Below are 23,629 nucleotides of genomic sequence, written 5' to 3'. Positions count from 1 at the left end.
AATAGCACCGCTGTACAAGGTTTGGTGCAATTAAACAATGCTCATGTACAAATGTCAAAGAAATGGAAAAAAATAATGACGTTCAACTTCCTGTTCTACAAATTTGGTATTCATCAGAGTCAACGCTGCACATCGCAAACGCATGCATTTGTGATTCATTTCAAAGTCGGATCGTCTGGTTACATAGGCAGTGAGAGAAGAACAAGCTTATGTATTTAGGTGACATGGCATAGAGATCGTGTTTCTCTAAACAGAAAACGCCGTGAGAGGTAATCAGCTGACCTGCAGCATCCCAGATCGTCACACTTCACCGTGCTGCAGCCAGGTCTAATAATCGACCTGCGCTCAGCGTGTTATGCTGCCGAGAGAGAGCTCAGGTGACGGAGAGACTACAGCGCCATGGCGGCAGAGATTCCCCGTCCGCAGACGCGAAAGCCCGTCCTGTTGAGTAAGATCGAGGGTTTCCAAGATGTTGTGAATACGGCTGTGATCATCCCCAAAGAAGACGGTGTTATCAGCGTATCTCAAGACAGGTCAGCACGCGTATGATTAGAAACCCAAAACAAATACTAGAATTACATTGCAGAATATTCAAAACAGGTCATGTATACGGTAATCTTATAAGCAGCACTGGCACAATAATAATAAGATATACAATACATGTGATATATGGTCGATTTATTCTGTTTTTGTTGAATAAACGATATTCGGAGGACTAAAGAATATAACACGCAGTTATTATCTCATAGGGAGTACATCTGGAGGATAATAATAAAGAAGCTTAATATGCAAACACGTACGGCTTATTTAAGCTGCTGCTATCGACGAACTACGTTTGCGCATATTTGCTGTATAGTATCGCGACTCGAGCATTTGTCTGCGGTTATTTTCTGAGTGGTGTATCGTTTGTGAACGAATCGGTGTATTTGAGAGAATCGCTCACTGAAACGTCCCCTTTTAAGCGCGTGACTACCTTTTCCTGCCTTTAAAGATTGACAGAAACAAACAGAAAGCATTTGAAATGTGAAGTATAAATTCATTGGCAACCTACTGAACAAAAAAGCCCTTTAAATGGAAAAAAAGAAATAATTTGAATAAAGAGATTCGGAGCGAGACATCTCTTCCGTGAATGAACTGGCCGAACGAAACATTTTTGTTTGTGAACGAGGTGTTACTTATCTCTTATTTTCAAGAGGGAAAAGAGAAAAAAAATAATGTGTAAAAATTAATAATGACCATACACAAATAAATTTATATAAGGGCTTTACTGAAACGCAAAATTTCTTTATACTGTTTGTTATGTTTTTTCTATACCTTGATGCCAAGCAGTTCAGTGATTGGGGGTAATAGATCTGCATTATTGTGAAGAAAACGCTTAGGCATAAAAGTCTCTTATAGTAGATTTGTAGTAAAATATTTCTCAGTAAAGTAGTAGTTTGATTGTAAATGACTGGGCATATTTTAATCAACCGTTTGAATTAATGATTCAATGACTCACTCGTAATTAACACACAAAAAGAAATTCACTTGTCGCCACCTACTGGCATAACAATGTAACATAGCCTACAGAAAGTGTCATTAATTCATTAATTCATAAAAGTGTCATTAATTCATGGAATCTGAACCAAGCTGTACGAATTTTTTTTGGTGATCGGATTTTAAATAGTTACTAACATTATATGTATATTTAAGGTGTTTCTACACAGAAAAAAATCCACAAAATTGTTATTATAAATATTAATAATTGTTTTAAATTACTTTTAACAGCTTCTCTAATTTTAAAGTAAAAAATTTTGTTTTAGAGATTTGTCAAAGCAAAATCTAAATATTACTGTTCTTCACATTACTTTACATAATACATATGGCAGATTTTGGCAGCCCTTATCCTGGCTATGTTTTTTTTTTTTTTTTTTTTTTTAACTTGCCAACCAAATTTAGTTTGAGGTCTTATCTTGTCTGGCGATTAAGGTGATTAGGACTTATCTTAGCCAGCGACATTTATTCTTAACTATTCTTAAATTGTGCACTGAATTGCATGTCATTTCAGTAAGAATGTTTCTGCTAAATACATGAAATTTTATAATCAAGACTATTAATTTATTTGCTTGTTTTCATTTTTTAGGACAATCCGTGTGTGGCTGAAGAGAGACAGTGGTCAGTACTGGCCCAGTGTCTATCACACAATGCCTGGTGAGTCCAAGGCAGCTTTCTGATAGCCAAAACAGCTACATAGAAACATTATGGGACATGCAACTACATAACTTCAGGAATTTTACTATCAAAGTAAAAAGATGAAATGAAACCAGTATGGGCATGAACTTCAGCTTGTGTTCACATTCAGACAGGAGTTTCATTTCTCAGCAATGATGTCACATTTTTTGCTTGCTTTCTAGTTAACTATTGCAAACTATGACTAAGAGGTCACTGACTGTCAGTAGAGGGTTTGTGTTTATAGTTGAATGCTGATCGATAGATTTAGTAGGATAGAAGATACTCATACTTGTTGTCTTTCTTATATTGCAGTGGCTTGTTCATGTATGTCATTTAACCCAGAGACAAGGAGGATCTCTGTAGGGTTGGAAAACGGCACTGTATCGGTATGTTATGTAAAATATTATTATCTTCAAGCACATAAGTGGCACTGCTGCAGTATTCTTACACACACCTGTTTTCTATGTAGTAAAATGTCACTAGCAGGTTCTAAGATACGTTCCTAAGCTTCATTAAGACAGGAGTTTCTTTTTCCAGGAGTTTGTCCTATCGGAGGACTACAACCAGATGACTCCTGCACGAACATATCAGGGTAAGTCACAAATCTAGTCTCGCACAATAAAGTTTGTTTTCTTGACTTAACATAAATCATATAAACATGTGCAAGCATCATATGCTATCTATCGCTGTGATTTGAAATGTCAGAAAAAGTCAAATTTCTATTCCTCTTGTTTTATTCTGTTGATACACTTAGAAAGGTTTTGAAACAAGTTCATCTGAATTTAGTTTTAGAATTTTAGGAAAAAATGGGTTTCAAATATTTGATTTAGTTTCTATTTTAATAACTCAGGCATGGGTTTCATATTTCGTAGTATTTACAAAAAGGCCTAATTAGTAAAGCATTTGGTCATTTTGGGGATTTTATTATTTTTTGTATCTTGGGATTTCACCATGACCATCATACATTAGCTTGCTGTTAAAAGCTTTTTTATAGAAGAAGAAGGTGGAAGAACTTTAATCCTATTTGGATGTAATTCTAGAACATACAGATGATATATATTCCGGTTCCATTCATATAACAGCAACCAAAGAACAATGGATGGCTGTTCCTTTAATAGCCATGTACACAATTGTAGTCAGGTCAGTTCTGTAGAAAGGGAAAATATATGCAGGGCAGCTTTATTATTCAGTACTTAATCTGAACATTCAGCTCTCAATCACTTTGTGTCATTATGGCCTAGAATGACATTAATGTGAAACAGCTAGCTAACCTTCTTTAAAAAACATGGCTTTATGTAATGCTCTCAACACAGATAAATGATAGCATTAGTGATATAGATACATTAGTATAATAAGTGCTGTGGTTTTAGTTTGCTAGTTCGTTACTGAAATCCAATCTCTTGTGATTATTTGACTTTCTGCTGTATTATTTATTAATATTTCATGTGAGAGCATAATTCCTTGTATTTTTGAATGTGGTAAAGTTATCCCTTCCTGCTTTGTTTATTGTGTTTTGTATTTTGTTTGTTTTAGCTCATCAGGGTGGCGTGACTGTGGTGCTGTTTGTCTTAGAGATGGAGTGGGTTCTAAGCACAGGTCAGGACAAGAGCTTTACGTGGCACTGCTCAGAGAGCGGACAGCAGCTGGGCACGTACAGGACCACAGCATGGGTGTCTGGACTACAGTATCCATTCATACGCCACTTCCAATCTGAGATTTCTCACAAAATCTCCAAGTTTTTATTCAGTCTTTAAAAAATATGTCATCTGAGCAAAGTCAGTCACTGTCACTGATATTATCAGATTGTGCTGTCTTCTGACGTAAAACAATTTACTTTTGCTTTATTATAGGAAATAAGCTTCCTTAAATTATTGCTTGGTTTTTCTGCTTGAAATCACAATGAACACACCAATCATGAATAATTTATATTAAAAATATAACTAGGTAAAGGGATAGTTCACCCAAAAATGAAAATACTGTCATCATTTACTCACCCTCATGTTGTTCCAGAATGGTTTGTATTTCTTTCGTCTGTGGAAAATGAGAAATGTCTTAGCATTTTTTGACCATCTGAAGGAAATCAGTGGTAACCAAAACCAAATAACAACATTCTTTAAAATATATACTTTTGTGTTTACCCAGAAGATGGAAAGTCATACAGTTTTGGAACATGAGGGTGAGTAAATGATGAAGAAAAAAAAAAAAAAAAAATGTTTAGGGTGAACTTTTAAATGCTGTAGGAATACAGGAATGTGGCTAGTATGTTTATATATGTGCTGAAATCTAGTGATGCAACCAAAAATTTGACCCGAACATTGGCGTTTAATTAGCGCTTTTCCGATGACTAGTTTTGACTGTGTCAGTGTCTATTTTGAATTACCAAAACTTTATTTTCGGTTTCAAGTTTTCAGCTAAATGAAAACTTTTTAATTTCAGTTTCAGATAATAAATTCACTTTGGTGCATCACTACTGTATTGGTCTAGATAGAAGAGATTCAGGAGGGGTTCCAACATTTTGTAGCATGTGCTTCTTAACGATTGTGTAAGATTTGATGTGGAGACCAGACATGCCTTCGTTGGAGATCATTCCGGACAAGTGACAATCCTGAAGCTGGAACAGGACAATTGCAGCCTTGTTACCACCTTTAAAGGCCACACAGGTGCTTATGCAAACAGCACTTTACAAACAGACACACAATAAAACTTTTCACAGGTGTCAGCACAATCTTTACCCATTAGCCCAGACACATTTTGCCATTGGCTGGTCAATTGAAGTGTAGAGATTCACACAACATTTTGAGCACTTAAATTAATTAAATAAAGTAAATACTTTATCAAGCTTTAAGTTACAAACATAAACTGCAGAAAGCTAAAAAAAAACTGATCAGCAAAGGGGTAGCATGAAAACAAGCAACAAATAGGTTGATAAATGGTTGCCTATTAACAATATAAGTAATTAACATGGCTTGGAAGGAAATCAGTTGGTCAGCACAAATAAGCAAATTAACCAACAAACAAGTCCTCAGTGTAATTTAAATGACTACCTCCAATCATTCTGGTGTGGCTGGCGTCCCCTGGTGGCCAGGATGACAATACTGTGCCAGAGTAACAGAAATATCATAATTTCCTCCTTGAGAAGCCTTAAAGTCCTCATAACCACAGGATACACAAATATACTAATCTTCATGCATGCATCCACACATCCAAAGTATTCCATTATTTGCACTGTAACTGACCCTGAACACTGTAAACGAACATCTTATTGAATCTTTTAACGTTGACCCTGTGTGTGTTTATATGTGCAGGCAATGTTACAGCCCTGTCTTGGGATCCTGTGCAAAGGGTTTTATTCTCTGGAAGTTCTGATCATTCAATCATCATGTGGGACATTGGAGGCCGTAAAGGCACAGCCATTGAACTGCAGGGACACAAGTAGGACATTGGATAAATTGTTGTCATGTATTTAAGATATGAGAATTTAGAAAGCATACTTGTCATGTCCTAATATTTGTGTCTGTGTGTGCGACAGTGATAAAGTGCAGGGCTTGTGTTACGCTCCTCACACTCGTCAGCTCATTTCCTGTGGCTCAGATGGCGGAATAGTTATCTGGAACATGGACGTCACACGACAAGAGGTGAGAGAGATATGGAGCTAGAAAGTATCATCTAAGACAAAAGGATTGTCTCTGTCAACAGGATGTGTGATATTTATGTTAGTTACATATGTCTGTTTACATAGTTTCAGCATGTCCTCATCTGTTCTTTATCTCAGACCCCTGAGTGGCTTGACAGCGACTCGTGTCAGAAGTGTGAACAGCCGTTCTTCTGGAATTTTAAACAGATGTGGGACAGTAAGAAAATTGGTCTGCGGCAGGTACTACACACAAAAACACAGATTGTACATGGTAAAAAGATAAAATAAAATAAGATAATTTTTAAATAACAATCAATATTTTGTCTTGTTTTACAGCAAAATCTTAAATGAAAATTTTTAAAACAAGATAAATTAGCTAAAGAGTTTTATAGAATATACATTAGTTTAAAAGATTTTTTTCATGTTTTTGAAGGTCTCATGCTGACCAAGGCCACATTTATTTGAATAAATTAATACAAAAATACAATGAAAACAGTAATATTGCAAAAATATTTATACAATGTAAAATTACCTTTTTATTTTAATATAGTTGAAAATGTAATTTATTCCTCTGATGGCAACATTGAATGTTCAGCATTATTACTCCAGTTTTCAGTGTCACATGATCCTTCTGAAATCACTCTGATATGCTGATTTGCTGCTCAAGAAACATTTCTTCTTATTATTAATGTTATAAACAGTTGTGCAGCTTTATATCTTGGTGGAATCAGTGATATTTTTTCAGCATTTATGTAAAACATTAATCTTTTGTAACATTATTAATGTCTTTACTGTTACTTTAAATTCATTTAATGCATTCTTATGTTTTATTTATCTAGTTTTATTGGCCCAAAACTTTTGAACAGTACTGTGTATTGAATTAAGTTTAAAAGTACATCTTAAAACAAGTTTTAAAATATAAATATGTAATTAAGCTTTAAAATATTTTAGCATAAAATAAATTGATCTGAGAACTGTAAATGCGTGGAGAATTCTTTTCAGAAAATATACCTCAAATTATGTTTTTCTGGTTAAGTTAAATGATTGTTTACAGTCCTTTATTCAGCCAAATCTTTAATATAATATGAAGAAGCTTGATTTTGCTCTCTTTCCCAGCATCACTGTAGGAAGTGTGGCCAGGCCGTTTGTGGAAAGTGCTCCTCTAAACGTTCCACGATTCCTCTCATGGGATTTGAGTTTGAGGTGCGGGTTTGTGACAGTTGTCACGACTCCATTACAGATGAGGAGTAAGTTAAATTTTGATTGTCTTCAATTGTTTTGAGTCTCTCAAATGGTAGAATCACCCAAAGCTCTCTTTTTGAACCCTTCCCACATCTGGTTCAAGTCCCTCCTATCTAGGAAGAAGCTGAGAATCATCCAGGCCAGAACATCCAGACTCAAAAACAGTTTCTTCCCGCAAGCAGTCAGACTTCTGAACCGCTAGTCTGTGTGCACCTAACCACCCCCCGCCCCACCAAAAGACTATGACCATAACCCCCATTATCACTTAATTCCACACAAATAATAGTTACCTACCAACCATGATGTAACAATAACATCACTCTACCTCATCAAAAGACTTAATTTTCTGTTACATACCTATGTGCAATACTGTAACATATATACACGTATATAAATATTTATTATCTAATACTTCAACACTACAACTCATACCTCAATGCTGCTGCACTTTATGTATATTTTGCCTTATTTGTCTTATTTAATTGTCTGTCTTACCCTGCACACTTATTGTCTATATTTACATATATTTATATTTCCTTGTAAATATCCACTATGTGTGTCAACGTTGTACCCTAAAGGAACTGAGTTTCGTTTTTAACCATTGCCTTGCTTTTGACTTTGTCCAGACGGGCGCCCACTGCAACATTTCATGACAGTAAGCACAGCATCATACATATGCAGTATGAACCAACCAGGGGCTGGCTGCTCACCTCTGGGACAGACAAAGTCATCAAGGTCAGTCACTGTTCTCACACCTGAGTGTGAGTGTACTGTTTTATAAATTGTGGAGATTGAAATCATTTTAAAATCTGTGCTGTGTTTACATGCAGCTATGGGACATGACTCCTGTGGTATCATGAGAATCATATGTATCATCTGCAAGCAAGTCTGAACCTGAACCGAGAACCATGGAGAACGTTCAGAGTTCAGGTCACTTCCCATGGGCAGCTTCCTCTCATGGAGGAAAAACTCAAGGATATCATGGCATTGAACTGATGTTTTAAACTGAGCATGTGCATTTGTATGTATTTGTGCATGTGCACGTGGATTATGGGAACAAACTTGTAAATATTGTCCAGTCTGCTTAGTTCAGGTTGTTTATATTGACATAAACCAGTGTTGTTATGTTGTCTGTAAAAAAAAAAATCTTCGCCCTCATTTTATCATCGTCTTATCTCTTATCCCAAACACAAATGGATCCTCATGATATTGCATCAAAGCATGCTGGAACTGTTTCTATATTCAAGTGCCTTTACTGCACATCAATCAGTGGTTTTGGCATGGTAAAATACCGTTTGCAATTGACTCTTGGTCATGATCCGTTGCCTCTTTAAATGTAAGCACTTAGTTTTACTGGTATTTTTACACCAGTAAATTTAATGGGAGATTTAAACATGCACATAATCACAAATGTTGTTGTTTATACAGGGTAAAGTTCAGTAATGCTTTATTGTAATAATATTGTGTTTGGTTTGATTAAAGCTGATGTTTCATAGACATCTCATTACTATAAGAAACATTCATGGTATTCCATTCTTTCAATGGCTGAGAAAATATTATGGTGGTTTAAATGATAATTTGACGTCTTTCCTCAGGCACAGTTTCTGCTGTATGTTGAATCAAGCAAAGATTCCATAATGAGTGACTTGCAAGATTCCAGTGAAGTTGAGTTGAAGTGACATTTGAGCATTTTTAACTGATCATTGTAAAGCCACAATATGTAAAACACTACAGCTGAATGTTTACAGAATATGGATAGATAAACAGCAGGAATATAGATGCTTTATTTTGGTGTAAGCAATTGCAAATGGGGAGGTTGGATTACCAATTAGCATTTTAAAAGGACTAATTTGACAAATGAAATCTGGTTCATTTTTAAGTATACTGTTGTTGTTTGGGGTCAGTAAGATTTTTCTTTTATGTTTTTGAAGGAAGTTTTTCCAAGGCTGCATTTGTTTTCTTTTCTGCTTGTATATATTTTAAAAAGTAATTTATTCCTGTGATGGCAAAGTTGAATTTTCTGCATTATTACTGCAGTCTTCAGTGTCAGATGATCCTTCAGAAATCATTCTAATATGCTGATTTGCTGCTCAAATATCATTGCTGACAGTTGTGCTGCTTAATATTTTGTGGATTTCAGGACTCTGTGGTCAAAAGACTTTTGATTATTTTAACGTGTTCTTTCTTGCAAAATAAAATTATTAATTAAAAAAAAAAATCTTACTGACCCCAAACTTCTAATGTAATCAGTAAACAGTAATGTAAGTGATAATAATATGAGTGAAGTCTTTGTTCATCGTGAATTAAAAGCCCCAATTTTTGTCACAGGATAGTCAGATTCTTTTTCTGTGTTATGGCACTTTCTATAAAAACAAATCATTTAAAATCCTGTGTATTAATCTCAACTACCAGCTCATCATAAACATGATTTGGATTTAATCAGTTGTTTTGTTGAGAAAATGTGTAATGTAAAGCTCTCTTACATTTAATAGAAATGTAAATAAATAATAATGATTCCCCTAAAAGATTTAGTCAGAGATTCATTGTTATTATCTTTTATTAAAAATCATGTCAATAGCCACAAATTGACATAAAAATACAGTATTTTTTAGTTAATAATTAGCTAGTTAATTGTAAACTCATTTGTAAGTGTGTATAAGGGGAAAAACACACCTGTTCATCTTCACTTTTATTTGTTCCACAGTCATCTATTTTCATAATAGTATGAGTACAGGTTATAGGTAGTGTGGTATATGATGTTCTCAGACAGCTGTTCATTTTTTTGATGTCAGTTTCTAGGCCAGCCCGCAAGGCTAATTAGAAAATTACTCATTTTTTATGGGTTTTATGGAACAGCAGTTTTAGATTTATGAATCAAATAATCTGCTGATGCAATGTCTGCAATGTTGTCCAATTCATCAAGCATGCAAACTCAAAACCTTGCGGTAGCTGTATTCCTCATTTAGTACCTTTCTAAAAAACAAAACAAAAAAAAAAACATCTGTAACACTTTACAATAAGGTTCATTAGTTAAACATTAGTTAATGTATTAACTAACCATGAGCAATACATTTGTTACTGTATTTACTAATCTTCGTTAACGTCAGTTCATGAAAATACATTTGTTCTTTGTTTGTTCATGTTAGTTCACAGTGCATTAACTAATGTTAACAAGATTTTAATAATGTATTAGTAAATGTTGAAATTAACATTAACAAAGATTAATAAATGCTGTAGAAGTGCAGTTCATTATTAGTTCATGTTAACTAATGAACCTTATTGTAAAAGTTTTACAAAAACATCTTTAACATTTATGTTTTTCATGTTTGAGGTATGACTGTGTGCAATATATGTAGAAAAACATTTGAATAATGTTAACCATAGACGCCATTTTACATCAGGAAACTCAAAAGTGCCATTCCAAAAGCAGAAGTGGGTGTATTAGTTGCTTGCCTCAAACTAGTATAATAAAAAATAATTAGGAGTGTATTTGTTCAGAAGAATGGACCATAAGTTTAAAATATTTCAAATATACATTTTAGCTCACTTTGGTTAATCTTTGTGGTATAGAAATCATAAGCTTCTCACATCTCTGCAATTCTCACCATTATTAAGAATGAATATCACAGTCTCTGTGAGGAATGATTTGGCCATTAACTCAACCGATTAACACTTGAATTTCACAGCGAGCTCCTCAAGCTTGCTCATCAGCTTCTGTTCTTCAGCTGGAGAAGACCTGGAGAAGGCCAGCGGCAGATGCGTAGAAACCGCTTTTCTGTCTGCAGATGAATCAGTATGTGGAAGAGAGGTCAAAGTTTAGTTACATGTTAAAGAGACCTTTAGTCTGCTATATATAGAGACATGTTCAAAAGATGATGTGTACAGCAAACTAACGCACACTTTCTGCTAAAGAGTGTTGGGGAAGTTACTTTTAAAAGTAATGCATTACAATGTTGTGTTAGTCCGCTACTTAGTTACTTATGTAAAGTAAAGTTACGTTACTTTTGCATTACTTTTTCCTCACCTGGACTTGGCTTGCTTGTTTGCTTTATAATAACAAAAAACAAAAGTTCTGTTTTTGGCAAATGTAAAGGCCCTTTTCACACCAAAAGTGAAATGATGCAGGAGAAGAAAGTTCAACACTTCAGCAATAAAATAAATAAATAAAATGAAACACAAATGTGCTGTTTATCTAAAGTCATTTTTGCTTATTTGTCTAGTTGAATTGGTCCTTGATGAACTGATCATCAAAGGTCAGCAGCAAAGACATTACAGTGAAATATATAAAGTATATTTGTGTTATTTAACATATTTAAATTCTGCAGGTTTGCGTAATATCCTGAATTTGCATTTCACTGGGTTTTTTTTTTTTCATTTTGAGAAATACTGAATCTGTTTTTGTGCAAGTGAGATGAGTAAATGAATGCTCACATTTAGTCTAGAATTACAGTAACCATCATGTTTACACAGCGCACACAACGCCTCTGCACTTCACTCCAGATTTCTCTCAACATGGTGACAGGAGAAGTGTCGGTCAATAAATTTGAAAACAAAGTAACCTGCGTTACTTATTTGAAAAAGTAACTTAGATATTTTGTTGTAAATATAAAAGTAATGCGTTACTTTGCTAGTTACTTGAAAAAAGTAATCTGATTATGTAACACACGTTACATGTAATGCGTTACTCTCAACACTGCTGCTAAATGACAAATAACTGTACACTTTATAAAGATGCTTGACCTTGGAAGAAGAGGCCACTGGGCTGTCGGCTGGCAGCATCCGATATGGCCAGCCACACCACTGTGTCAGCGCCCTGAGCTTCAGTACGGAGCTTATTCTTCATTTTCTCATAGAAATCTGGCATGGATGACCGTACCGCTGTAGACAGAATGCAAATCTTAGTGGCTGAGATTGCACAACACCTTTATCTTATAAGCAAGACATTTACTTGCAACTGATGTAAACACACTGCTCACCTGGGGTGTCTGCCCAGCCGGGGTGCATGGATGAGAAGTGGATTTCTTTGTGCTGAGCTGCCCATTGCTCTGTCATGATCACCTGTTGCCTCTGAGAAAGGCCAAAGTTTACACTAATCAACTCTAGTATTTTTACTGAAAACATAACAATAAGGAAAAAACTCAGCATAAACTCAGCAATAACATGAGGACAGTGATCCAGGCTGCATGATGTAAAAAAGCTTACACAGTGACAATAATAGTGGTCATTATAACAAAGGCAGAGTGGTGATGCTGCTGGAATATTTTGTCTTGTGCCACGATTATTTTTTAACAGTGATGGACTAGATTGGTAAGCCACCAAAAGTATGATGATTTTGTGGTCTATGGACTATGGAAGTAATAATAAAAGTAAAAAAAAAAAAAAATAAATTATATATATATATATATATATATATATACATATATATATTATTACATATAAAATGCAAGTTGCAGAGCAAAGTATTTCCTGAAGAAGAAGAAGAAAAAAAAAAAACAGATTTAAATTTGAGTTTATAATTTATAGTAGTACCTTGTTCTGTGCATAAGCCATAGTGCCATCAAAAGAGTCTCTCTCAAACTGAAGGTCCTCCACATTCAACTTCTGAACCAGCATCCCACCAGATGACACGGTGATCTGTAATAAAACAAAAATATAATTAATAAAAAATAATAATTATAAAATAAAACCAAAACAATAATGGTAACACTTTACAATAAGGTTTCATTAAACTAATTAAAAAATAAATAAATAAATAAAATAAAAATAAACACATAATTATCAATAATAATAATGACAATGAAAAAAAAATTTTTTTGGTTAAATTCTGTTGCCACATTCATGAAGTTGTCAACAAGTCATATGTACAAGGTTAGTCTGTGGAAACATGCAAATTCAATCAGAAGGCTCTGGCTTATGAATTCTGCATAATGCTCTCTCTAATGTCCAGAGACTAATCTTTATGTTATGTGTCTCCTCCAGTAAAAATCAAAATTTCTTTATTGGTAAATCCACGCTGAAAATTATGGAAGCCCGTTTCCGCCACTAAAAAAAAAAAAGAGTAATTGCGACTTTTTATCTCAGAATTCTGACTTTTTATCTCGCAATTGCGAGTTTATATCTCACAATTGCGAGTTATAAAGTCAGAATTCTGAGATAAAAAGTCGCAATTGCGTGATATAAAGTCAGAATTCTGAGATATAAACTCGCAATTGCGTGATATAAAAGTCAGAATTCTGAGATATAAACTCGCAATTGCGTGATATAAAGTCAGAATTCTGAGATATAAAGTCGCAATTGCGTGATATAAAGTCAGAATTCTGAGATATAAAGTCGCAATTGCGTGATATAAAGTCAGAATTCTGAGATGTAAAGTCGCAATTGCGTGATATAAAGTCAGAATTCTGATATATAAAGTCGCAATTGCGTGAAATAAAGTCAGAATTCTGAGATGTAAAGTCGCAATTGCGTGATATAAAGTCAGAATTCTGAGATATAAAGTCGCAATTGCGTGATATAAAGTCAGAATTCTGAGATGTAAAGTCGCAATTGCGTGTTATAAAGTCAGAATTCTGAGATGTAAAGTCGTAATTGCGTGATATAAAGTCAGAATTCTGAGATATAAAGTCGCAATTGCGTGATATAAAGTCAGAATTCTGATATATAAAGTCGCAATTGCGTGATATAAAGTCAGAATTCTGAGATGTAAAGTCGCAATTGCGTGATATAAAGTCAGAATTCTGAGATGTAAAGTCGCAATTGCGTGTTATAAAGTCAGAATTCTGAGATGTAAAGTCGCAATTGCGTGATATAAAGTCAGAATTCTGAGATATAAAGTCGCAATTGCGTGATATAAAGTCAGAATTCTGAGATATAAAGTCGCAATTGCGTGATATAAAGTCAGAATTCTGAGATATAAAGTCGCAATTGCGTGATATAAAGTCAGAATTCTGAGATATAAAGTCGCAATTGCGTGATATAAAGTCAGAATTCTGAGATATAAAGTCGCAATTGCGTGATATAAAGTCAGAATTCTGAGATATAAAGTCGCAACTGCGTGATATAAAGTCAGAATTCTGAGATAAAAAGTCGCAATTGCGAGTTATAAAGTCAGAATTCTGAGATATAAAGTCGCAATTGCGTGATATAAAGTCAGAATTCTGAGATATAAAGTCGCAATTGCGAGTTATAAAGTCAGAATTCTGATATATAAAGTCGCAATTGCGTGATATAAAGTCAGAATTCTGAGATATAAAGTCGCAACTGCGTGATATAAAGTCAGAATTCTGAGATAAAAAGTCGCAATTGCGAGTTATAAAGTCAGAATTCTGAGATATAAAGTCGCAATTGCGTGATATAAAGTCAGAATTCTGAGATATAAAGTCGCAATTGCGAGTTATAAAGTCAGAATTCTGATATATAAAGTCGCAATTGCGTGATATAAAGTCAGAATTCTGAGATATAAAGTCGCAATTGCGAGTTATAAAGTCAGAATTCTGAGATATAAAGTCGCAATTGCGTGATATAAAGTCAGAATTCTGAGATAAAAAGTCGCAATTGCGAGTTATAAAGTCAGAATTCTGAGATATAAAGTCGCAATTGCGTGATATAAAGTCAGAATTCTGAGATATAAAGTCGCAATTGCGTGATATAAAGTCAGAATTCTGAGATATAAACTCGCAATTGCGTGATATAAAGTCAGAATTCTGAGATATAAAGTCGCAATTGCGAGTTATAGTCAGAATTCTGAGATATAAAGTCGCAATTGCCTGATATAAAGTCAGAATTCTGAGATATAAAGTCGCAATTGCGTGATATAAAGTCAGAATTCTGAGATATAAACTCGCAATTGCGTGATATAAAGTCAGAATTCTGAGATATAAAGTCGCAATTGCGAGTTATAAAGTCAGAATTCTGAGATATAAAGTCGCAATTGCGTGATATAAAGTCAGAATTCTGAGATAAAAAGTCGCAATTGCAAGTTATAAAGTCAGAATTCTGAGATATAAAGTCGCAATTGCGTGATATAAAGTCAGAATTCTGAGATATAAAGTCGCAATTGCGTGATATAAAGTCAGAATTCTGAGATATAAAGTCGCAATTGCGTGATATAAAGTCAGAATTCTGAGATATAAAGTCGCAATTGCGAGTTATAAAGTCAGAATTCTGAGATATAAAGTCGCAATTGCGTGATATAAAGTCAGAATTCTGAGATAAAAAGTCGCAATTGCGAGTTATAAAGTCAGAATTCTGAGATATAAAGTCGCAATTGCGTGATATAAAGTCAGAATTCTGAGATATAAAGTCGCAATTGCGTGATATAAAGTCAGAATTCTGAGATATAAACTCGCAATTGCGTGATATAAAGTCAGAATTCTGAGATATAAAGTCGCAATTGCGTGATATAAAGTCAGAATTCTGAGATATAAAGTCGCAATTGCGAGTTATAAAGTCAGAATTCTGAGATATAAAGTCGCAATTGCGTGATATAAAGTCAGAATTCTGAGATATAAAGTCGCAAGTGCGTGATATAAAGTCACAATTCTGAGATATAAAGTCGCAATTGCGTGATATAAAGTCAGAATTCTGAGATATAAAGTCGCAATTGCGAGTTATAAAGTCAGAATTCTGATATATAAAGTCGCAATTGCGTGATATAAAGTCAGAATTCTGAGATAAAAAGTCGCAATTGCGAGTTATAGTCAGAATTCTGAGATATAAAGTCGCAATTGCCTGATATAAAGTCAGAATTCTGAGATATAAAGTCGCAATTGCGTGATATAAAGTCAGAATTCTGAGATATAAACTCGCAATTGCGTGATATAAAGTCAGAATTCTGAGATATAAAGTCGCAATTGCGAGTTATAAAGTCAGAATTCTGAGATATAAAGTCGCAATTGCGTGATATAAAGTCAGAATTCTGAGATAAAAAGTCGCAATTGCGAGTTATAAAGTCAGAATTCTGAGATATAAAGTCGCAATTGCGTGATATAAAGTCAGAATTCTGAGATATAAACTCGCAATTGCGTGATATAAAGTCAGAATTCTGAGATATAAAGTCGCAATTGCGTGATATAAAGTCAGAATTCTGAGATATAAAGTCGCAATTGCGAGTTATAAAGTCAGAATTCTGAGATATAAAGTCGCAATTGCGTGATATAAAGTCAGAATTCTGAGATATAAACTCGCAAGTGCGTGATATAAAGTCACAATTCTGAGAAATAAAGTCGCAATTGCGTGATATAAAGTCAGAATTCTGAGATATAAAGTCGCAATTGCGAGTTATAAAGTCAGAATTCTGATATATAAAGTCGCAATTGCGTGATATAAAGTCAGAATTCTGAGATAAAAGTCGCAATTGCGAGTTATAAAGTCAGAATTCTGAGATATAAAGTCGCAATTGCGTGATATAAAGTCAGAATTCTGAGATATAAAGTCGCAATTGCGTGATATAAAGTCAGAATTCTGAGATATAAAGTCGCAATTGCGAGTTATAAAGTCAGAATCCTGAGATATAAAGTCGCAATTGCGTGATATAAAGTCAGAATTCTGAGATAAAAAGTCGCAATTGCGAGTTATAGTCAGAATTCTGAGATATAAAGTCGCAATTGCGTGATATAAAGTCAGAATTCTGAGATATAAAGTCGCAATTGCGTGATATAAAGTCAGAATTCTGAGATATAAACTCGCAATTGCGTGATATAAAGTCAGAATTCTGAGATATAAAGTCGCAATTGCGAGTTATAAAGTCAGAATTCTGAGATATAAAGTCGCAATTGCGTGATATAAAGTCAGAATTCTGAGATATAAAGTCGCAATTGCGTGATATAAAGTCAGAATTCTGAGATATAAACTCGCAATTGCGTGATATAAAGTCAGAATTCTGAGATATAAAGTCGCAATTGCGTGATATAAAGTCAGAATTCTGAGATATAAAGTCGCAATTGCGTGATATAAAGTCAGAATTCTGAGATATAAAGTCGCAATTGCGTGATATAAAGTCAGAATTCTGAGATAAAAAGTCGCAATTGCGAGTTATAGTCAGAATTCTGAGATATAAAGTCGCAATTGCGTGATATAAAGTCAGAATTCTGAGATATAAAGTCGCAATTGCGTGATATAAAGTCAGAATTCTGAGATATAAAGTCGCAATTGCGTGATATAAAGTCAGAATTCTGACTTTTTTTCTCGCAATTCTGACTTTTTTTCTCACAATTGCGAGTTATAAAGTCAGAATTCTGACTTCTTACTTTGCTTGCGTTGCCTTTCACTGCGACTGACCATTAGGATTGGTGCTTCGTTATTATTCTACATAACATGGAAGACCTCATAAAGGATTATTTTCAGCGCGGATTTACCAATAAAGAAATTTTGATTTTCCTGGAGGAGACACATAAGGATTAGTCTCCGGACATATGCATTATGCAGGAATATGCATATAGCATGTTTCCACGGTAACCTTGTACATGAGTATCATTGTTTCGTTTCAAGGAGAAAAAACAGCTTTTACTGCCATCTAGTGGGCTTAATACTAAAACACCAATACCTATCATGTTTCATCAACTTTGTAACTTTGCAACTCAAGTCTGGTGGCTCCATAAAAGGGGGCATTCAAGGGTAAAATCATGCAATTCTGCAAATACAGTGGAAGTATTTGGTGAATAAAAGTTGTTTTTAACAGAATGGATACACTAATGAATTTGACACAATAATAACAATAGTAATAATAATAAGAATCAGCTGTGGCGGAGGCGCAATAAAACAGACGAAGCTGAAGTGGCACATTTTCTACACCAACAGCTTCAGACATCAGAACGGCAGCACGGCTATCGTTGGATGCACCAGAAATGTTGGATGTCCGGAACTGTTACAGACAGAGAAACTGTCTGTCAGTTAATTGCGAGAAAAAAAGTCAGAATTCTGAGATATAAACTCGCAATTGCGAGAAAAAAAAGTCAGAATTGCGAGTTTATATCTCAGAATTCTGACTTTATATCACGCAATTGCGAGTTTATATCTCAGAATTCTGACTTTATATCACGCAATTGCGAGTTTATATCTCAGAATTCTGACTTTATATCACGCAGTTGCGAGTTTATATCTCAGAATTCTGACTTTATATCACGCAATTGCGACTTTATATCTCAGAATTCTGACTTTATATCACGCAATTGCGACTTTATATCTCAGAATTCTGACTTTATAACTCGCAATTGTGAGATATAAACTCGCAATTGCGAGATAAAAAGTCAGAATTCTGAGATAAAAAGTCGCAATTACTCTTTTTTTTTTTTTTATTTAGTGGCGGAAACGGGCTTCCATAGAAAATAATCCTTTATGATGTCTTCCATTTTATGTAGAATAATAACGAAGCAGCAATCCTGATGGTCAGTCGCAATGAAAGGAAACGCAAGCAAAGTAAGAACTGCGAGAAATAAAGTTTCACACAATTGTGAGTTTATATCTCACAATTGTGAGAAAAAAAGTCAGAATTGTGACTTTATATCACGCACTTGCGAGTTTATATCTCAGAATTGTGACTTTATAACTCGCAATTGTGAGAAAAAAAAAGTCTGAATTGTGAGATATAAACTCGCAATTGCGAGATATAAAGTCAGAATTCTGAGATAAAAAGTCGCAATTACGGTTTTATTTTTTTTATTTAGTGGCGGAAACGGGCTTCCATAGAAAACAGCATGCGTTTATTACACCACTCATTGGGACTCAGAAGAACGGGTGCTTTTCTTCACACTCACCACTCTGGGATTCTCTGACTTCTTCAGTGTGGGAATCAGTGCTGTCGTCAGTATATAAGTCCCTGTAAAACAAACAGGATCAGCGAGCCACATAGTCACTTTTATCTCGTCTTATCTCTAGATCTCAAGAGGTGACATTCTGTACCAGAAGGGATAGCCTCTGACCTTTGTAACTCAATATTATAAAATAGACAAAATTACAAAACTTCAGTAAGAGCTCATACTTTGTGGTCCATATCGGAGAAATTTTAAGATATAATCAATATCAGATCAGTAAAAAACATGAATTAACTTTCCTACCAAGTGTGTTTGTTGCAAAGTTTTTCTCCAGACCATCCTCAGTCAGTTCTCTTTGATTGACCATGCAACCCGCATTATTGATCTATGGTAATAAATCACATTACAAGTACAATAAATCACAAGTAGAGACAGCATGACAATGTACATGTTTTTGTTGTACACTGTAAAATGCATAGTTCAGACTAAGAGTTGTCATATGCTGTTGTTAGCACATTAAATCTGCAATATCCCTATGCACAATAACAGGGATTTTACTATGTGCACAGCCTCTTGTGACTTGTTACTTTAACTTATTATGGTATGTTGATATGTCCTAAACCTTGAATACATTTACCAAAGCATGTAGATTGTGTTTCCGAGAGAATCCATTGGCAAACTCCCACACTTTCCTGGGGTTGGACATGTCAACTAGGTGAATATGGACATTCTGAAAGCACATGAGACAAACTCAGAGCAAAATTCATTTCAGAAGCATGTGAAATAATGTTAAAGCATAACATGTACCTCATTTTTACTTTGCTCCACGATCTCTTTTCTTGCATCCTCCGCACGATCTTTATTTCTGCACACCAGATGTACTGTCCCACCTGAAGAAAAACAAGTTCGTTTGAAAGAACTTTGAATTGCTGTTTTTTAGAAGCACTACACATTATTTGCCAGTAGGAGTCACTGTGGTGTCCTTTTTGTTTGTTAAACTTGAACCGTACAATTGTCATAACATATGTGATTGATTGCACAAGATTTTCTCAGTTGATCAGTTATTAAGGGTAGAATATAATGGCAGTAGTCTATATGCTGTTTTTGTTCTCACCTCTCTTTGCGATTTCGCAGGCGGCGGCTTTACCGATGCCGCTGTTCGCTCCGGTGATGATGAACGAGCGGCCGCTCACACTCACCTCTAGATCCGCCGCGCTGAAGCGCCTTTCTGCTGCTTCATAACCGCCCCTGATAACAGAGTAAACTAGACTTTAACTAGAGCACTGCAGAAACTATCGATGGTGAAATTAGGTAATGGCTGTCTATGACTTGCCAAAGTGTTGTGCAAGCTGAGACGACAATAGACAGACTAATGATGACTTACTTCGTATATTCCTGTAGACCCTTCAGGAGCCAAACTGTGTTTCGGTAGAAAGACATCGGTACGATTCTACTCGTTTCCACTCGAAAGCGGTGTCATAACATACGAGATACGAGCACGCTGGTAATCAGAGCCACGCCCCTGTGGCGTTTAATAACAGATCACATGTTGAATGTGTTGTAAGCATGGTTGCCAATTCCGCGTTTTTCCAACGCAATATCAAACTGTTGCCGCGGGTTCGACATTGCATAAATTATATTTGCCTAAAAATGCTTGTAAATATTTCATATTCTACCAATGATAAAACTGTTCTATTTTGAGTCTTGTTAGGGAGGGACACTGGGGAGTCTTTGAACTCTGTGTGATCCTTTATGAAAACAAAATGTGTCAATGATTAGTACCATAGTGATTTTCAAATTGAAGTTGTGTGCATTACAGTGACTGTAAAATATGAATTTTAGGTATGGTAGTGGCATGTTTTCAGTTTTTATATTTGGGCTAGGGTCATTGGGCTAGTTTTGACTTTTGGGCTATTTTTATTTGGCCATTGGGCTGTTTATTATTATTATTATTATTATTATTAAGATAGCAATAGGGGAATACAAACACATTTGAATCTGTAAACCAATAAAATCCAAATTCTGCATCTTATATCACAAATCAATCATGTTTCTAATACATCAAGTATCCTTTTCAACAGCTTAGATGTTGGGCTGGTTTTGTTATGCAGACGTGGCAACCATGGTTGTATACGCGGTTGCGCATGCGCAGATTCCTTTGCGAATCTGCTTCTTCATAAAACGATAAACTTGTTCTTTGGTCAGTGAAAACGTCAGTTTTGTACACTTATTTGAAATAGTTTCTAAAACATAAATGATAAACACAAATTATTAGATTTAGGTTTCACCACATACTGGCGTCGTGTTTTTTAGGCAAAGTCGAGTGTATCAACTTAAGTATACTAAGTATATCTAAAAGTACACTGGTGCGCAACATTCTGTCTTTTACATCTTTTTAGAAAACGAGAGTTGACAGTTTTCATTCATATGGATAGCGGCGTATTTTATGAGTTCTTTCAGTTGTCAGGATGGCCGAGTGGTCTAAGGCGCCAGACTCAAGGTTCACACCTTCCCAAAAAACATGGGTCTTCTGGTCTCCGAATGGAGGCGTGGGTTCGAATCCCACTTCTGACAGAACTTTTTCCCATTATGATTAAAACCCGGATTCCTCCATAAAACGTATTTTAAATTCATTTACATAGTTAAAATGAATGCAAGTAAGCATACATAGGAAATGCAAAATTAATGTGTGGTTTAAACATTTAACATTTACTAAAAAGATTAACATTGCTTATCATTCAATCAAACATTTCTCTTTTACTAAAGCAAAACTGCTCACTTTTTTGTCATGCTCTGTCATGTGATACAATTTTCATGTGATACAAATTTTCAGTGGTCTTTCTGTATAATTCTTTCATCAATTTTAAGAGAAATGCTATTTTAAATAATGAGTAATAGCCTACAATTACTCAAATTCACCTCCACTTCCAATTCAGGTCAAACTATTATCAGTATCACTAAGGCTTATCAGTATAGGCGATAATGATGCTCTTGTATTGGACTGCAGTGGCTTTGAAGCTCCTCGAGATGGCAGAAGACAAACAAGGTTAAATTTGTACAAACTTCATAGCAGTTGGATTCTTGGAAAAAAAGAGTAAATCGCATGAAAATTAATGTACAACTTAAAGTTTAATTAATAATTACTCTCAAATTCTTTAAAACCTTTTTTATTAGGGCACTTTTTGAAATCTTAAAAAATCAAATATTGTTTCACGTTGACTAGTAAATATTGCATGTATTTTGAAACGGTAACACTTTAGTTAGTTAACTACCATTAACTTACAATGAGCAATAGCCTACACTGTTCTACGGTATTTAATTAATGAAAATACAACTGTAGTTAATGTAAACTCAGGTCCAACTTTTCATTTTATTTATTTATTAAAAAAAAGATATTAGTAAAGGCTGAAATTAACATTAATAAACGATTTTCATTGTTAGTTTATGTTAACTAATGTAGTTAACTAAAATTACTAAATGGAACCGTATTGTAAAATGTTACCGTTGAAACATCCACCATTAGGGTGAAGTCAGCTAAAATGGGCTATCAGGTAAAATGGGCCAAATAAGGTTGTAGCGTCATATCTCTTTAAATTTTTACAGCCAATCACAATAACTGATCTTGCATTGTTGCTTGAACACTTGTTGACATGTAACAATAGTTTTGACTTTGAGGGTGAATTGAGGGTGAAAATAGGTTTATAGGCCTAAATGTAGGCTATCCATACGCAATCTTAACAGTCTTTTAAAGGAAATTGCATTGCAGACAGTATGGCAGGAGGACAAGCAAAGAAAGGAAACATAGAGAGAAGAGAAGAGAAGAGAAGAGAAGAGAAGAGAAGAGAAGAGAAGAGAAGGAAGATGTCAGTACAGTACAATGTTAGGACCTATAGCTACAGGAAATGTTAAAGTGATTTTTTTTTTTTTTTTTTTGTCAAAGATGTTCTAATGTTTAACAAAACGTTTGACAGATATTTGACAAAGCATAGAAACACACACCAATGAACACGATCAGTTCGTTTTTTTTAAAGCATTTTTTAATGAAATATTCGTTCAACTTTCTATTAGTGTCTAATAGTGTCAATTTACTGTTAAAAATAAAATGATTTCAGCCGAAATTACCTGTGTTGTTCTCTTTTTATACTGGCCCATTTTACCTGAATGTTGTGCCATGGCTCAAGAAGGGACCTGCTGATACTCTAACTCTCATAATTTTAAAACAATTATACTTTTTCACATTTTAATATACATATATATATATATATATATATATATATATATATATATTTAAGAGACCCATGCTAATTTATAAAAATATCATTAGATCAGCTTATTTGATGGTATTATAAGCAATTTACCAAAACGTGGCCCATTTTAGATGACTAAATATAAATATAAATATAAACGTTTCTTCAAAATCATTGTTTTCTTAAATGTTTGGTGTGAGAATAATGACAGCAATATTCTTTGCTAAAGACAAATAATAAATAAATAAATAAATAAATACATAAATAAATAAAGTGCACATAAATATATAAAGTTTATATGAAACTTTAAAATGCTAAAACTTTTTAAAAAATTAAAGAGACAATAAAAAGTTTAAAGCTAAAATAATCTGTAATTTAAACGCTGATTCTTCTTCATTTTCTATTGTTGTTGTTAATTTCGTAATCACGTTTCTTTAAAACACTAAGTAAACAAAAAAAATCTGCAATAAATCTCGGCCGCGCACTCTTTATCAGCTTAATGATGTTGTCTTCATACTTCCACGAACAGAATACATTTTCAATCG

At 34.4% G+C, this 23,629-nt stretch overlaps 2 protein-coding genes and 1 non-coding gene across 3 annotated transcripts; 2 read left to right on the top strand and 1 right to left on the bottom strand.

Annotated features, from left to right (window-relative positions):
* The first annotated feature begins 148 nt into the window (after positions 1-148).
* Positions 149-8,604, top strand: wdfy2 (WD repeat and FYVE domain containing 2). The gene is made up of 12 exons (XM_051906318.1): positions 149-533; positions 2,123-2,190; positions 2,524-2,597; positions 2,749-2,803; positions 3,745-3,895; positions 4,759-4,871; positions 5,517-5,643; positions 5,741-5,846; positions 5,984-6,085; positions 6,962-7,092; positions 7,714-7,822; positions 7,918-8,604. The coding sequence occupies exons 1-12, from the start codon at positions 400-402 to the stop codon at positions 7,945-7,947; spliced, it is 1,200 nt and encodes a 399-aa protein (XP_051762278.1). The 5' UTR covers positions 149-399; the 3' UTR covers positions 7,948-8,604.
* Positions 8,605-9,626: 1,022 nt separating this feature from the next.
* On the bottom strand, positions 9,627-20,366 carry dhrs12 (dehydrogenase/reductase (SDR family) member 12). The gene is made up of 10 exons (XM_051906319.1): positions 20,222-20,366; positions 19,952-20,085; positions 19,645-19,727; positions 19,475-19,567; positions 19,141-19,222; positions 18,841-18,902; positions 12,617-12,721; positions 12,064-12,154; positions 11,828-11,965; positions 9,627-10,866 (listed from the first exon to the last, which is right to left on the bottom strand). The coding sequence occupies exons 1-10, from the start codon at positions 20,275-20,277 to the stop codon at positions 10,754-10,756; spliced, it is 957 nt and encodes a 318-aa protein (XP_051762279.1). The 5' UTR covers positions 20,278-20,366; the 3' UTR covers positions 9,627-10,753.
* Positions 20,367-21,299: 933 nt separating this feature from the next.
* On the top strand, positions 21,300-21,411 carry trnal-caa (transfer RNA leucine (anticodon CAA)). The gene is made up of 2 exons: positions 21,300-21,337; positions 21,366-21,411. It is a non-coding gene; the product is annotated as a tRNA-Leu (tRNA).
* Positions 21,412-23,629: the final 2,218 nt, after the last annotated feature.

Source organism: Ctenopharyngodon idella, chromosome 9 (genome assembly GCF_019924925.1).
Source record: "Ctenopharyngodon idella isolate HZGC_01 chromosome 9, HZGC01, whole genome shotgun sequence".
NCBI lineage: Eukaryota > Metazoa > Chordata > Actinopteri > Cypriniformes > Xenocyprididae > Ctenopharyngodon > Ctenopharyngodon idella.
This window is presented reverse-complemented; position numbering and strand designations above follow the sequence as displayed.

Coding starts and splice junctions, on each gene's coding strand:
- dhrs12 (XM_051906319.1), bottom strand. CDS start 20,277: ATGTCTTTCTACCGAAACACAGTTTGGCTCCTGAAGGGTCTACAGGAA. Junction 19,568..19,644: donor TGGAGCAAAGTAAAAATGAG/GTACATGTTATG, acceptor ATGTGCTTTCAG/AATGTCCATATTCACCTAGT. Junction 12,722..18,840: donor AGTCAGAGAATCCCAGAGTG/GTGAGTGTGAAG, acceptor GTTTTATTACAG/ATCACCGTGTCATCTGGTGG.
- wdfy2 (XM_051906318.1), top strand. CDS start 400: ATGGCGGCAGAGATTCCCCGTCCGCAGACGCGAAAGCCCGTCCTGTTG. Junction 4,872..5,516: donor CACCTTTAAAGGCCACACAG/GTGCTTATGCAA, acceptor TTATATGTGCAG/GCAATGTTACAGCCCTGTCT. Junction 6,086..6,961: donor AGAAAATTGGTCTGCGGCAG/GTACTACACACA, acceptor TCTCTTTCCCAG/CATCACTGTAGGAAGTGTGG.